The 13821-nt window shown below is 40.4% G+C and overlaps 1 protein-coding gene across 2 annotated transcripts in view; it reads left to right on the forward strand.

Annotated features, from left to right (window-relative positions):
* The first annotated feature begins 2182 nt into the window (after positions 1-2182).
* The window catches only part of NT5C3A (5'-nucleotidase, cytosolic IIIA), a 40417-nt gene continuing 28778 nt past the window's right edge, over positions 2183-13821 (forward strand). The window contains exon 1 of one of the 2 annotated variants that reach the window (XM_006066285.4): positions 2183-2436. In XM_006066285.4, the coding sequence (XP_006066347.1) occupies positions 2299-2436 (138 nt within the window). In that variant the 5' untranslated portion in view covers positions 2183-2298. The remainder of the gene's footprint in view (positions 2437-13821) is intronic. The other variant, XM_006066288.4, reaches the window with a different exon arrangement.

A 13821-nucleotide genomic window follows, 5' to 3' on the forward strand; every position in this document is an offset into this window, starting at 1 on the left:
TTTGCATTGATTGCTGAGGAAGGCTTTCTTGTCTCTTCTTGCTATTCTTTGGAACTCTGCATTCAGATGCTTATATCTTTCCTTTTGTCCTTTGCTTTTTGCTTCTTGCTTCTCTTATTTTCACAGCTATTTGTAAGGCCTCCCCAGACAGCCATTTTGCTCTTTTGCATTTCTTTTCCATGGGGATGGTCTTGATTCCTGTCTCCTGTACAATGTCACGAATCTCCATCCATAGTTCATCAGGCACTCTGTCTATCAGATCTATTCCCTTAAATATATTTCTCACTTCCACTGTATAATCATAAGGAATTTGATTTAGGTCATACCTGAATGGTCTAGTGGCTTTCCCTACTTTCTTCAATTTAAGTCTGAATTTGGCAATAAGGAGTTCATGGTCTGAGCCACAGTCAATTACCTGTCTTGTTTTTGCTGACTGTATAGAGCTTCTCCATCTTTGGCTGCAAAGAATAGAATCAATCTGATTTCGGTGTTGACCATCTGGTGATGTCCATGTGTAGAGTCTTCTCTTGTGTTGTTGGAAGAGGGTGTTTGCTATGACCAGTGCGGTCTCTTGGCAAAACTCTGTTAGCCTTTGCCCTGCTTCATTCTGTATTCCAAGGCCAAATTTGCCTGTTACTCCAGGTGTTTCTTGACTTCCTACTTTTGCATTCCAGTCCTCTATAATGAAAAGGACATCTTTTTTGGGTGTTAGTTCTAAAAGGTCTCGTAGATCTTCATAGAACCGTTCAACTTCAGCTTTTTCAGCGTTCCTGGTTGGGGCATAGACTTGGATTACTGTGATATTGAATGGTTTGCCTTGGAAACGAACAGAGATCATTCTGTCATTTTTGAGATTGCATCCAAGTACTGCATTTCAGACTCTTTTGTTGACCATGATGGCTACTCCATTTCTTCTAAGGGATTCCTGCCCACAGTAGTAGATATAATGGTCATCTGAGTTAAATTCACCCATTCCAGACCGTTTTAGTCCGCTGATTCCTAGAATGTCTACGTTCACTCTTGCCATCTCCTGTTTGACCACTTCCAATTTGCCTTGATTCATGGACCTGACATTCCAGGTTCCTATGCAATATTGCTCTTTAGAGCATTGGACCTTGCTTCTATCACCAGTCACATCCACAACTGGGTATTGTTTTGGCTTTGGCTCCATCCCTTCATTCTTTCTGGAGTTATTTCGCCACTGATCTCCAGTAGCATATTGGGCACCTACTGACCTGAATAGTATTACATTTGATGTATTCCCACATTTTCTTATCAGTTCATCTTTGATGGACATTTTGGTTGCTTCCACATCTTGGCTATTGTGAATAGTGCTGCAATGAACATGGAAGGGCTAAAATTTCTGTGTCTACTTTCGATTCTTTTGGATATATACCCTGACATAGGATTGCTGGATCATATGGTAATTCTATTTTTAATTTCTTGAGGAACTTCCACACTTTTCCCACAGTGGCTGCACAAATTTACATTTCCACCAACAGTGCACAAGAGTTCCAATTCTTCACATCCTCACCAACATTTTTAATTTTCTGGTCTTTTTGACAGTGGTTGTCCTAACTTGGGTGAAGTGATATCTCACTGTGGTTTTGATTTTCATTTTCCTGATGATTAATGATATTGATAAGCTTCATAAACTTCTTTACCAATTGTCTATTCAAGTCTTTTGCCTATTTTTAAATGGGTTTTGTTGTTGTTGACATTTTTAACATAAACTGGATATTAACCCCTTGTCAATTAAACAGTTTGCAAGTATTTTCTCATATTCTGCAGAGTGCTTTTTACTCCCTTGTTACCTTTGCTGCACCCTGCAGCTTGTCATAGCACTTTACAGCAAGCTACTGCGCAAGTCAGATAGCAACGCCCCAGATGCCTTCTGGGGGTTGTAGTCCTGAGTATCAGAGGCGGGTGGAAGGCCGAGGATTATTTTTGAGTGTGGTTGGCATCAGATTTCTAGTGGGCGGGGCTGGAATGAACCACTGCCTGGTCCTCATTAGCAGAGGGAGAGATTTCGATCAGTTCCCCTTTTCTGTCCTTGGGCAGTTCCTCGGACCCGGGTTCTGAGAAGACCCTCTTCCCCACCTTGGCTTCCGGTGCAGGCGAGTTCCTCCTGCTCCCTCCAGCTTCCCGCCCCTGGGCCCTCGTGGGTTGGGCCTCCCTGGGGGCGGGGCTCGTGCAGGAGGGGCGGGGCGTCCAGGCTTGTCCACCGGCCGGCGTTGCTGAGGCCGGTGGCTCTCCAGCGACCTCTTCTCGAACAGCTAGGCAAAAGAGGCCAGGTCCATGGATCGAGCGGCGGTGGCGAGGGTGGGCGCGGTAGCCAGCGCCAGCGTGTGCGCCCTGGTGGCGGGGGTGGTGCTGGCCCAGTACATATTTACCTTGAAGAGAAAGACAGGCCGGAAGACCAAGATCATCGAAATGGTGAGTGTGGGGGCTCGTCGTGCCGGGGCGCGTGAGGGGTCGGGGTGGTCCATCCAGCCTCGCCTTCCCGCGCCGACCGCTGCTGGAATGCTGGGGGCCCACTGGGGACCCGTTCGTCCCGCCTGGGGCGACCCCGCGGGCCCGATGACCTGGTCTGGACCCTTGACGGCAGCGCTCGGCTTCCCGTGGGCTTAGTTATGTCTCTATTTGAAACAAAAAGGCAGCAAATAGGTAATTCGGAAAAAAACTACCTCCCGCAGCAACACCCGCTTTTTCAAGAAATGGAACTTCCTGGGGATGTTTCGCCCTCCTCCTGGCATCCCGGGTCAAACCGTTGCAACAATCCAATTCTGACGGTGGTTTTTGCATCGTGGCCAGGATGAGCTCGGTTATGACAAGATGTAACTTGTCAGTGGTTAAAGAAATGACAGTTAATCCAGTTGGAGCTCAGAATAGTTTATTTTGTATTTGAAATGTTACTCCTTCCTGTCTCAAACTGCTGGGAAGTATCTTTGTGTTCATTTTTTCCCCCCACCAAACCTCTTACATAACGTTTTAGAAATTTATTTCCAATTTTATTGTAAGACAGTATTTGAAGAATTCCATTTGAGATGCATTATAGGCAATATTTGCTCCAAAGTTGGGGATGTTTTGTGTTTTAGTTAGAGCCCACTCATCAAGACAATTTTTCTCAGTGAGTTGCATTCTTTGGTACTTACTGGAGTGAATAATCCTGTGTATACTCCCAATAATGTACTACACAGTGAACGTCTAGGATCTAGTATTGTCAGGTCAGTTGACAGTTTACCACTGTACTAAATAATGTAATTTTAGGTTCATGTCTGAGAATACTTAGCTTCAACTTTATGTTCTAATTGAGCACAGAAACTATTTGTCCCAATCTTTGCTCTTGGCCTTGGGCTGAATACAAAAATATTCTTTCATAAATAAAAGTTTAAAAAATGTTAATTCCCCACATGTTTCTTATGCTAGGATTAAATTAGTCTTAGATTATTATTGCAGTCTTTTCTCCATTTCTGTACTCATAAGAGCAAATGTTGTTAATCTCAAAATTTTCATTTTGTTTATGTTGCTATCCTGCATAGAAAACATTGGTGGCTTCCTTTTGTTCCAGACCAAAAATGTATAATATATGTGTGGGGAAAAAAAACCCACATTACCATACCTTCTTGTATGTACTTGGACTGTGCATTGGTCTATCACTTCTCTTCTAAACCAAGTAGAGATAAAAAAAAGTCAATGCTTTCACAAAATCCACAATGAAGCCATAATCTTTAAATATACGTAATATGTAATATTAATTCAGGCATAAGGACAAGTTGTATTGTGGCTGCAGCATAATATACAGATGTGTATTTGGAAGGAAGAGATAGGGAATGTGGACAAGGAGACAAAATTGTAAAGGAATGTTGTAAAGCCATTCCAAACAGTTTGCCCTTTATTTTTTAGGCAGTGGGGAGCCATGAAAGGTAGTTGGACAGGATAATTGCATGTTCAAAAATTTATTTTATAAAGATCACTTAGGAGAAGTTGAAAGGGGAGTGCCTGGAAAGAAGGAAATAATTTAGGAGGATGTTGGCAGTATTCCTTGTGAAAGATGATTAGAGCCTAGACTAGAAAATGAGAACTCAGAGGATGAACATCTCAGAGATAAAATCAAAAGGACTTGGCAGTACAAACTCTGGACTCCTACAAACCTAGCGTTGAATCTAGGCTTTCTCATTTATCAAGCTATGTGATCTTGAGCCGGCTTTTTAACTTCTCTGACCCTGCTCACCTGTTAATTGGAAGATCATAATACTGCCTACTTCATGGGGTAGTTATGAAGTTACATCAAATAACACAGTGGGCATAATTGCTATCATTTGGGAGCTTATCATTATTTAGGATCATTAAAGAGATTAATCACATTGTGGGGATTGCAAACTAAATGGTAATAATGGCTACATTATTAGCCAAGATCAAAAGGGGGAGAGAGAGAGCAGACAGGGACAATGTGGAGCAAATTCACTTTGTCCTGTTTAGCCAAGTAGAAATGTCCATAAATTAGTTACATTAAGTAAAGAGCTTTGAAAAGCAATTATTGCCGTATAGTGGCTCATAGTAATATACAGTATATACTTTACCTGTTGCTATTATTAGCAACAGCAACTGAAAATATAGTGCTGGAGTTGAGAAGATAGATTGGGATTAGCACCAGTACTTTCTGAAATGTCTAACTTACTGGCAGTAATAGTGAAAATGGTTATGATTTCTCATCCATAACTTTGCAGCAGGATGAAAAGAGAAACCTTGAGAATACTGACAAATAACGGGTATTCAGTGAAGAAAACAGAGATCTCAGATGTGGGAAAAGAGAACACGTTACCAAAAACAAGGGGCAGTCAGCAGTGTCAGTCTGCACAGGTCACATGTTGAGCTCAAAGCCATGTGCGTTAGACAGCCACTAAAAGAACAACAAAGTGAAGAAAACCAGAAAGTGACTATTAAATGCAAAAATACTCATGCCTTCAGCGTATGTTGTTTTTTGCTTAGGTTTTGAGTGGTTGGCAATGTGACCATTTTGGCAGGCAGGACAGTGAGAATGCTTAATGAAGTGAGAGGAGGAAAGGGAATAATAATCAAGCTGAGTACTAGAGAAGACAGGAAGGCTGGGGATAGAGAACACAGGTGGACAGGTAACCTTTTAAAGAACTAAGGAACAGTCCTCTCTCTTTAAGAATGTGCAATAGTCACTCACTATCCTTGGGCGGCTGGTTCCCACTCCTTTGGATACCAAACTCCCAAGGATGTTCAAGGCCCTTTTATAAAATGGTAAATAGTTTTAATTATAACCTATGAACTATCTCCCGTATATTTTAAATAGTCTCTGCTGCTGCTACTGCTAAGTCGCTTCAGTCGTGTCCGACTCTGTGCGACCCCAGAGATGGCAGCCCACCAGGCTCCTCTGTCCCTGGGATTCTCCAGGCAAGAACACTGGAGTGGGTTGCCATTTCCTTCTCCAATGCATGAAAGTGAAAAGTGAAAGTGAAGTCGCTGAGTCGTGTCCTACTCTTTGCGACCCCAGGGACGGCAGCCTACCAGGCTCTTCTGTCCACGGGATTTTCCAGGCAAGAGTACTGGAGTGGGGTGCCACTGCCTGAGCCCAAGTCAAAAAAAACTTATATATGTATCTGTATAATCCCTTAGCCAGATTCAGTTTCATTGCTCAGAGTTAAGTGCGCTCTGAAAGAATTTTATTAACTTGCCTCAAACATAGTATAAAAAAGGTATACTTCTAATATCTAATACAGTGTAAATATTATGTAAACAGTTGTAAATACAATGTAAGTGGTGTGTAAATTGTTGCCAGGGAGGAGCAAATTCAAGTTTTGCTTTTTGAAAGTTTCTGGAATTTTTTTCCCACTTATTTTCAGTCCTTGGTTGATTGTATCACTGATGTGGAACATACTGAAAGGTTGTTGTTGATTCACGCGAATACACCGGGATTCTTGGCCCCCGGAGGAGAAGAATTCAATCCAGGGCCAGAGACGAGGCTTGATCGCTCAGAGCTTTTGTGTAATAAAGTTTTATTAAAGTATAAAGGAGATAGAGAAAGCTTCTGACATAGGCATCAGAAGGGGGCAGAAAGAGTACCCCCCTGCTAGTCTTCAGCTGGATGTTATATAGTCACTAGCAGTCTGTTAATGAAAGAAAGGAATGTCTTAAAATTCAGAATGGCACCAAATGGTTTATCCTGGGCCATAAAATAATTAACTTGAATCCTAAAGAAGGGCAGACCACTATACAAATAGTTTTATTTACATAGATTAGGGGAACAATATCTGAGTATAACATACTGGTTTGTCAAGTAGGTTCTGGGCCAAGAGGAGGAACCGACTTGAAGACAGAGTTTGGGGTAAAGGCATAGTACATTAGCATAGCTTAAGACAAACATTTCCATAAGAAAAAGGCATTGGTTATCTCTAGGCTCAAGAATAGCTAACTTCAGGCGAAACCAGGTGTCATTATGGCAACACAGTATTTTAAGAGAAACCTCCCTTTAAATTTGTATAGAAAAGGAAAAAAATATTGCTAGTTTGTTTCCTCCTGCGGCTTAAGAGATAAAAATGTCTGACACTTGGCAGGCTATTTCTTCCATTTGGAGACCCCTGGCCTTCCTGCCTGTTACCCTCTCAATATAGATATGGATGGCTGACTGTACCACTCACTGGTTTATAGGTGCTTATTTCAGCATATTTTAATTTACATTATGTCTTATTTTCAGCCTTATACCAACTGCGTCTACTTACTTCATTCTTTATTTCTGTCCAGTTGACTTAATTTCTCCTACTAAATGGCACCTCTTTCCAATTTTTATATATCAACTCTTTTCCTCTTTTCTTCATTAGCAGAGTATATTCTAGTCATACTTTTTACCAACAGATTAACACTTATTTTTCTCCAATAGGAAACTAATTCCAAAAAAGGAAATGAGATGGTTTAATGTCATTCAGGTTTTCTCATATCCTTTGTTGAATTCTCCCAAAGTAATTGGAAGGGGGGGAGGGTCAGAGGTACAAACTTACAGTTATAAATAAGCACTAGAGTTGTGATGTACAAGCCTAGCTAACACTGTGACTGTAGCTAACGCTGCAGTAGGTATATAGGAAGGTTAAGCGATTAAATCCTAAAAGATTTTATCACAAACTTTTTTTTCTTTTGCTTTCTTACTGTATAAGATGATGAATGCTGAGTAAACTGATTACGGTATTCATTTCACAATGTACATATGTCAAACCATTATGCTGTATACCTTAAATTTGTAATGATGTATGTTACTTATATCTATATAAATCTGGAGTGGGAAGATTCTCCCAAAGTAGGCATATCTAACCAATGAAATAAAATGGGAACACAAAACCAGAATAAATGTATAGTCTTAACACTATTCCCTAAAGAGCAACAGAGAAGGTGGAAATTGTTTGGACAGCAGGAATAAGGGAGATGGAACTGCCACTTGAAGCTCTCCAACCAGTTTAAACTGTCATTTCTAATTTAAACACATCTCAAGTATTTATGGCTTCCTCATGAACATCAGCAATTACTCCTTAAATAGCTGGTGCTGTTTTTGAAACCTTAGTGTGTTTCCTTCCTAGAGATAAACTTCTAACAAAATCTTCCTTTCTTCTTTCTTAAGATAATATCAGATGTTTTCTGAGTGCTAGTCTGTAAGTGGAAAGCCCACTACTGAATCTAAATTTAGATATATTTAGAATATATATATATATTTAGAATATATATATAGAATACATATATAATTTAGATATATTTAGAAAAAGGGCAGGGAAAAACCAAGATTTAAACAACTGCTTCAGGGGGTTAATACTATCACATAGCCTTTTAAAATATTTTGATAACTCAACTTTAATTTTTATCAGTACAGAAATTTATGACTTCTTAGCACATGTTTTACATTCTTGATTTGTTCTGTGAAGCGTATTCCCTGAATTCCTGTGGCATTTCCTGATGATTTCTCATAATTTAGCAATTTATGCACTCTCTTATATTGTTTACTAGAATGTATGTTCTGGTATGTCTGGATTGGTGCATGGTTTTTTTGTCATCCTTTTTTATTAGTTGCACTTGACTAAGAGAAACAGAGACCCAAAATCGGTGGCTTTATTAAACAATACAGATTTTATTTTTCTAGTGTAACAAGAAATCCAAAAGATAGCAGTTACTGGTGTTAACTAAGGGATATAAGGTATGAAGAGGCCTTTGAAATGTCCTTGGCTTTTCTCACGATCACAAGCTGTAGTAGTCCTGGCCAACATCTCCATCTTCCAGACAGCAGAAGGGAGGGAGCAAGGAGGAGAATACTTACTCCATAAGCAAAACTTTTTCCTTACATGTGCTTGGAGGGAACAGTGTCATATGGTCACCATAACTGTAAGTAAAGCTGAGGGATTTTGTCTGTTTGAGCAACTTAACCACCTTCTGACAAAATGGATATTCAGTTAGTAAGAAAGGAGAGGGCATGTATGAAGGTAATCAGCAGTCTACCAGGCTACCCTGTAGTACCTGTTCTTTTTTCATATCACTGACCATTCAGTAAGTATTCAATATTTGATCAAATGAAAGTACATATAATATTACAGGTGGTCAGTCAGCTGATAGAAAAATAGAGCATCCCAACTATTCCAAGTACTTGGTAATAATAGCAATAGAGGATATACATTCTGAATAGCTTTGATCTTCTGTCCACCCAAAGAGTAAAGATTTATTCATCCACACCTGAAGTAGCTAGATCTTAGTATTAATAGTTTCTGAGATATGGCCACTGCCTTCATAACATGCTAATGAGATTTAGAAGCTAACCACCCTAAATAGGTGTCACTGCTAAGTCGCTTCAGTCGTGTCTGACTCTGTGCGACCCCATAGACGACAGCCCCCCAGGCTCCCCCGTCCCTGGGATTCTCCAGGCAAGAACACTGGAGTGGGGTGCCATTTCCTTCTCCAATGTGTGAAAGTGAAAAGTGAAAGTGAAGTCGCTCAGTCGTGTCTGACCCTCAGTGACCCCATGGACTGCAGCCTACCAGGCTCCTCCGTCCATGGGATTTTCCAGGCAAGAGTACTGGAGTGGGGTGCCATTGCCTTCTCCGAAATAGGTGTCACTACTAGCTTAAAAGCTAAAGTCCTAACAGTATTTCTAGAATGAAAGAATATAAATGTTATGAGAGAGAGATCAACAGAAAGCTTTGTGGCGTTCAAAGGAATAGGAGGTAACATTGGGTAATGTTTGATAGACATGGTGATATTTGAGGGGTAGAAATCATGATGTGTCCAGTTTGCGTAAAATATATCTTCAAATAAGGAAAATACATTAAACTCTTAACTTTGTCAAAGAAAATATCCAAGGTCATCTTGAATCTCCAGATTTGCAAGTATGGAAATGTTTGTGCCAGGCATATGGTTTTTGTCTTCTCAAAGCACCTTTGTCATGTTTCCTGCGTGTTATCCTCATGTGGCAAGTTAACCACATTTTCAACTGCAGTGACAAGTTTGATATCTTATCTAGTGAGCTATTTTCATGTTAGCTAGAACAGTTCCTGAAAAAAGTTTTAGCTTTACAAACTGGGTTTTTTTGCTTATTCCTTTTGTTGTGAATTCATTTACATGACAGATGAAGCCATCCTTGGACCAGATATTAGGTTGACCAAAAACTTTGATCAGGTTTTCCATAAGGTCTTATATACTAATATTTTTAATTTATCCAATAATTTTGTTTTCTGGCTAAAAGGTATCATATCCTTAAATCCTTTTACTGTCTTCATTTAACAAGTCCCCCCCTCTTCACATGATTCTGAGGCTTACAAAAATTTGAGAACCATTGAAGTAAACAGTTCAAATTCCTGCCACCAGCATAATTACAAATTTTACAAGTCACAAAACTTCCAGGTTAATTGCTTACAAAGAGTGAAAATTGAGGCTGCCAGAATTTACTGTATGAAGAAGAGAAAGCAGAGTAATGAGAACATAGGAAAATGAGCACTTTCATTTACTCAGGAGGTGGTATACATTGGTTAAGTAAGTAATAGTGCATGATTAAATTATGGTACACATATATAATAAAATATTGTGCAGCTTTGAAAAAGCAAAAAGTAAATCTGTATGAGTTAACGTTTTAAAAAGCTCAAAAGATAGTAATTAGGGGAAAACAGCAAGGTGTGGGACAGTTGTAGTTCCAGAAAAGATATATGTGTATGTGCTTCTTGAGAAACTATACCAGAAGCTGTTGATGGTTGTTGCTGGTGACAGTTGAACTTGGGAGGGTGAGACTATGGAGGAAACCTTCAACTTTATCATCCTTTAATGTTTCATAATGTTTGAAGTAACATGAGCATGTATTTTATTAATTTTTTTAAAACTGGTTAATGAATAGCAATAACATTTTAAAAGGTGTGTGTTGGACCACATTTTAGAAACATCTCCATTATCAGGTATTTGTAAATAATTTGCTAAAGATCCCTTGAGCTTGTTTTTCTTTTAATTTTTTAATAAAATCTGGAATGTGTTTTAGTATGAATAATCTGGTAGCTGAGATACACTAAATTAGCATTGCTAGAATCAGAAGGAGAAGAGTGTGGGAGAAGAGAGAAATAATTTTCCCTCCACCTTTCTAAATTCTCCACTGGGGACCCCATAGCAAGACAAACTAACAAGAGGGAAACAAACAAGCTCACTAACATGTACAATACCAAGGGAAAGTGAGTAACTCCTGGATGGCTTAGAATTATACCATCTGAAGCTAAAGGCAAAAAGAAGAGTGTAGAAGAGGTGTGGAAGAAGCGAAGTTGATAAACCTGACCTAGGTTGATACTCAGATTGAAGTGCATTCTCCATTGATAGATTTCGTGTGCTTTAATCATCTTCTCTTCCTTGTTCAAAGGGCGATGCAGATGGAGATTTCTTTTATTAAAAAATATAAATTTCCCTTGAGGTTTAGTCGCTAACTTATGTCCGACTCTTGCAACCCCTTGGACTGTAGCCTGCCAGGCTCCTCTGTTCCTTGGGATCTCTAGGCAAGAATGCTGGATTGGGTTGCCATTTCCTTCTCCAGGGAATCTTTCCGACTCAGGAATTGAACCCAGGCCTCCTGCATTGCGGGTAGATTCTTTACCAACTGAGCTACAAGGGTAATGTCTACTCTGTTTTCTAAGCTTCTCTGTGTCTGCTGTTTCTCTGAAATAATCAGCTCAAAATAATCCTTATGCAAAAAAGGTACACCTTGGGGTGGCAAATCTGCCACCCAGGAGGAGCAGGAATTAAAATAAGCCTGGAGTAAAGAGAATGACTGTGCTCTCTAGACGGCCATGGGAGCAGCAGAAAGAGGAGGGCTGAAAGTTGACACGTTGCAGAAGTGAAATATATAGGATCTGAAAGGGAGCAGAGTTTGTAACCCCAAAATACGCCTCTGTGGTATCAGGGTTATTTTAGGCTGTTTCTCTGGTTTTTTTTTTTTTTTTTTTTAAAGGAAAAAGAACAGCTGATGCGAGAAAAACTCTGAGAAATAAGCAGAAGTTACCCTTTGATAAGAGCAATTTACACTTCTAAGGAAAATTTCCATTTGTAGGGTTGTCTCCCTTTCTGTACCAGGAAGAGGGCAATGACTGAGTCTGTTGAAACTCTTGGGCTTCCCAGGTGGCTCAGTAATTTAAAAAAAAAAATCCACCTGTTGATGTAGGAGAGGCAAGAGATGCGGGTTCGTTCCCTGGAAGATCCCTGGAGGAGGAAATGGCAACCCACTCCTGTATTCTTGCCTGAAAACTCCATGGACAAAGGAGCCTGGCAGGCTGCAGCCCGTGAAGTTGAAAAGAGTTGGACACAACTGAGCACATAAACACATAAAAACTCTTAAAAATCTCAACTCCACATAACCATACCCTTGTTTATTGAGCTTTGCCTGAAAACCTGGCTTTCCCTTCCCCCGCATCTTTTGTCTTTAGCTAAAGATGGTATGTAGGTGATGCACTGTGCTTAGTCACTCAGTCGTGTCCGACTCTTTGTGACCCCATGGACTGTAGCCCCCCAGGCTCCTCTGTCCATGGGGATTCACCAGGCAAGAATACTGGAGTGGGTTGCCATGCCCTCATCTAGGGTATCTTCCCAACCCAGGGATCAAACCCAGATCTCCTGCATTGCAGGTGGAGTCTTTGCCATCTGAGCCACTGATGGCTTGGGTCATTGTGGAAGTTAACTCAGTTTTCCTGGGTATCTCTGATGTATACAGGAAGTATACTGTATATGTTACTAAACTTGTTTTTCTCCTGCTAATCTGTCTTTCATTACAGTGGAGTCTCAGCCAGTAACCTAGAAGAGTAGAGGGAAAATTGATTTCCCTCCCCGACAGATTTTATAATTTTGCAAAGTGTTTTGGATTATCCTAAATTTTTCATAGCAGTTTAAATGTTCCCTATAATTTATTTAAAACATTTCCATGTATTCCTCTTTTACTTGTTTTAAAAATAATTATTGAATTAAGCATACAGAGAATCTGAAATCCTACTTCAATCTTTATTCTCCTTTTATAGGTTGTAATTTATGTCTTCACATAATAACTTATTTGAAATCTAATGTCGTGAACCTTACCTGATAGATCAGTGCAATTGCTCACATGGACTGCAGTACACCAGGCCTCCCTGTCCATCACCAGCTCCTGGAGTTTACCCAAACTCATGTCCATTGCATCGGTGATGCCGTCCAACCATCTCATCCTTTGTCGTCCCCTTCTCCTCCCGCCTTCAATCTTTCCCAGCATCAGGTTCTTTTCAAATGAGCCAGTTCTTCGCATCAGGTGGCCAAAGTATTGGTGTTTCAGCTTCAACATCAGTCCTTCCAGTGAACACTCAGGACTGATCTCCTTTAGGATGGACTGGTTGGATCTCCTTGCAGTCCAAGGGACTCTCAGGGGTCTTCTCCAACACTACAGTTCAAAAGCATCAATTCTTTGGCGCTCAGCTTTCTTTACAGTCCAACTCTCACATCCATACATGACTACTGGAAAAACCATAGCCTTGACTAGACAGACCTTTGTTGGCAAAGTAATGTCTCTGCTTTTTAATATGCTGTCTAGATGGTCCCCCCTTAAAAAAAAACAGCGATCAGGAAACTCATGCAATTCTGCTTTTCTGCCAGCAGGTGGCAGACTTCCCCTCTCATGGCACAGTGCTTCATTTCTAAATTCCCTTTCTTGTTAATGCACTTTTATGTTTACTCTTTGTTGCTTTAACCTGAAATGAAGCAGAAGTACCACCCCACAATGTGCCATTTTGGTGTATGAAATATTTGGCGTTGAAGGCAGTCAAGACGCAGCCGACTCAAGAAAAGCTTTTTACCTCCTCCCAGTGGAAACAGTGTTAGACTTTATTTTTGGGGGCTCCAAAATCACTGCAGATGGTGACTGCAGCCATGAAATTAAAAGACGCTTACTCCTTGGAAGGAAAGTTATGACCAACCTAAATAGCATATTCAAAAGCAGAGACATTACTTTGCCAACAAAGGTTCGTCTAGTCAAGGCTATGGTTTTTCCTGTGGTCATGTATGGATGTGAGAGTTGGACTGTGAAGAAGGCTGAGCACTGAAGAATTGATGCTTTTGAACTGTGGTGTTGGAGAAGACTCTTGAGAGTCCCTTGGACTGCAAGGAGATCCAACCAGTCCATTCTGAAGGAGATCAGCCCTGGGATTTCTTTGGAGGGAATGATACTGAAGCTGAAACTCCAGTACTTTGGCCACCTCATGCGAAGAGTTGACTCATTGGAAAAGACTCTGATGCTGGGAGGGATTGGGGGCAGGAGGAGAAGGGGACGACAGAGGATGAGAT

The sequence above is a fragment of the Bubalus bubalis genome, chromosome 8, assembly GCF_019923935.1.
Source record: "Bubalus bubalis isolate 160015118507 breed Murrah chromosome 8, NDDB_SH_1, whole genome shotgun sequence".
Taxonomy (NCBI): Eukaryota; Metazoa; Chordata; class Mammalia; order Artiodactyla; family Bovidae; genus Bubalus; species Bubalus bubalis.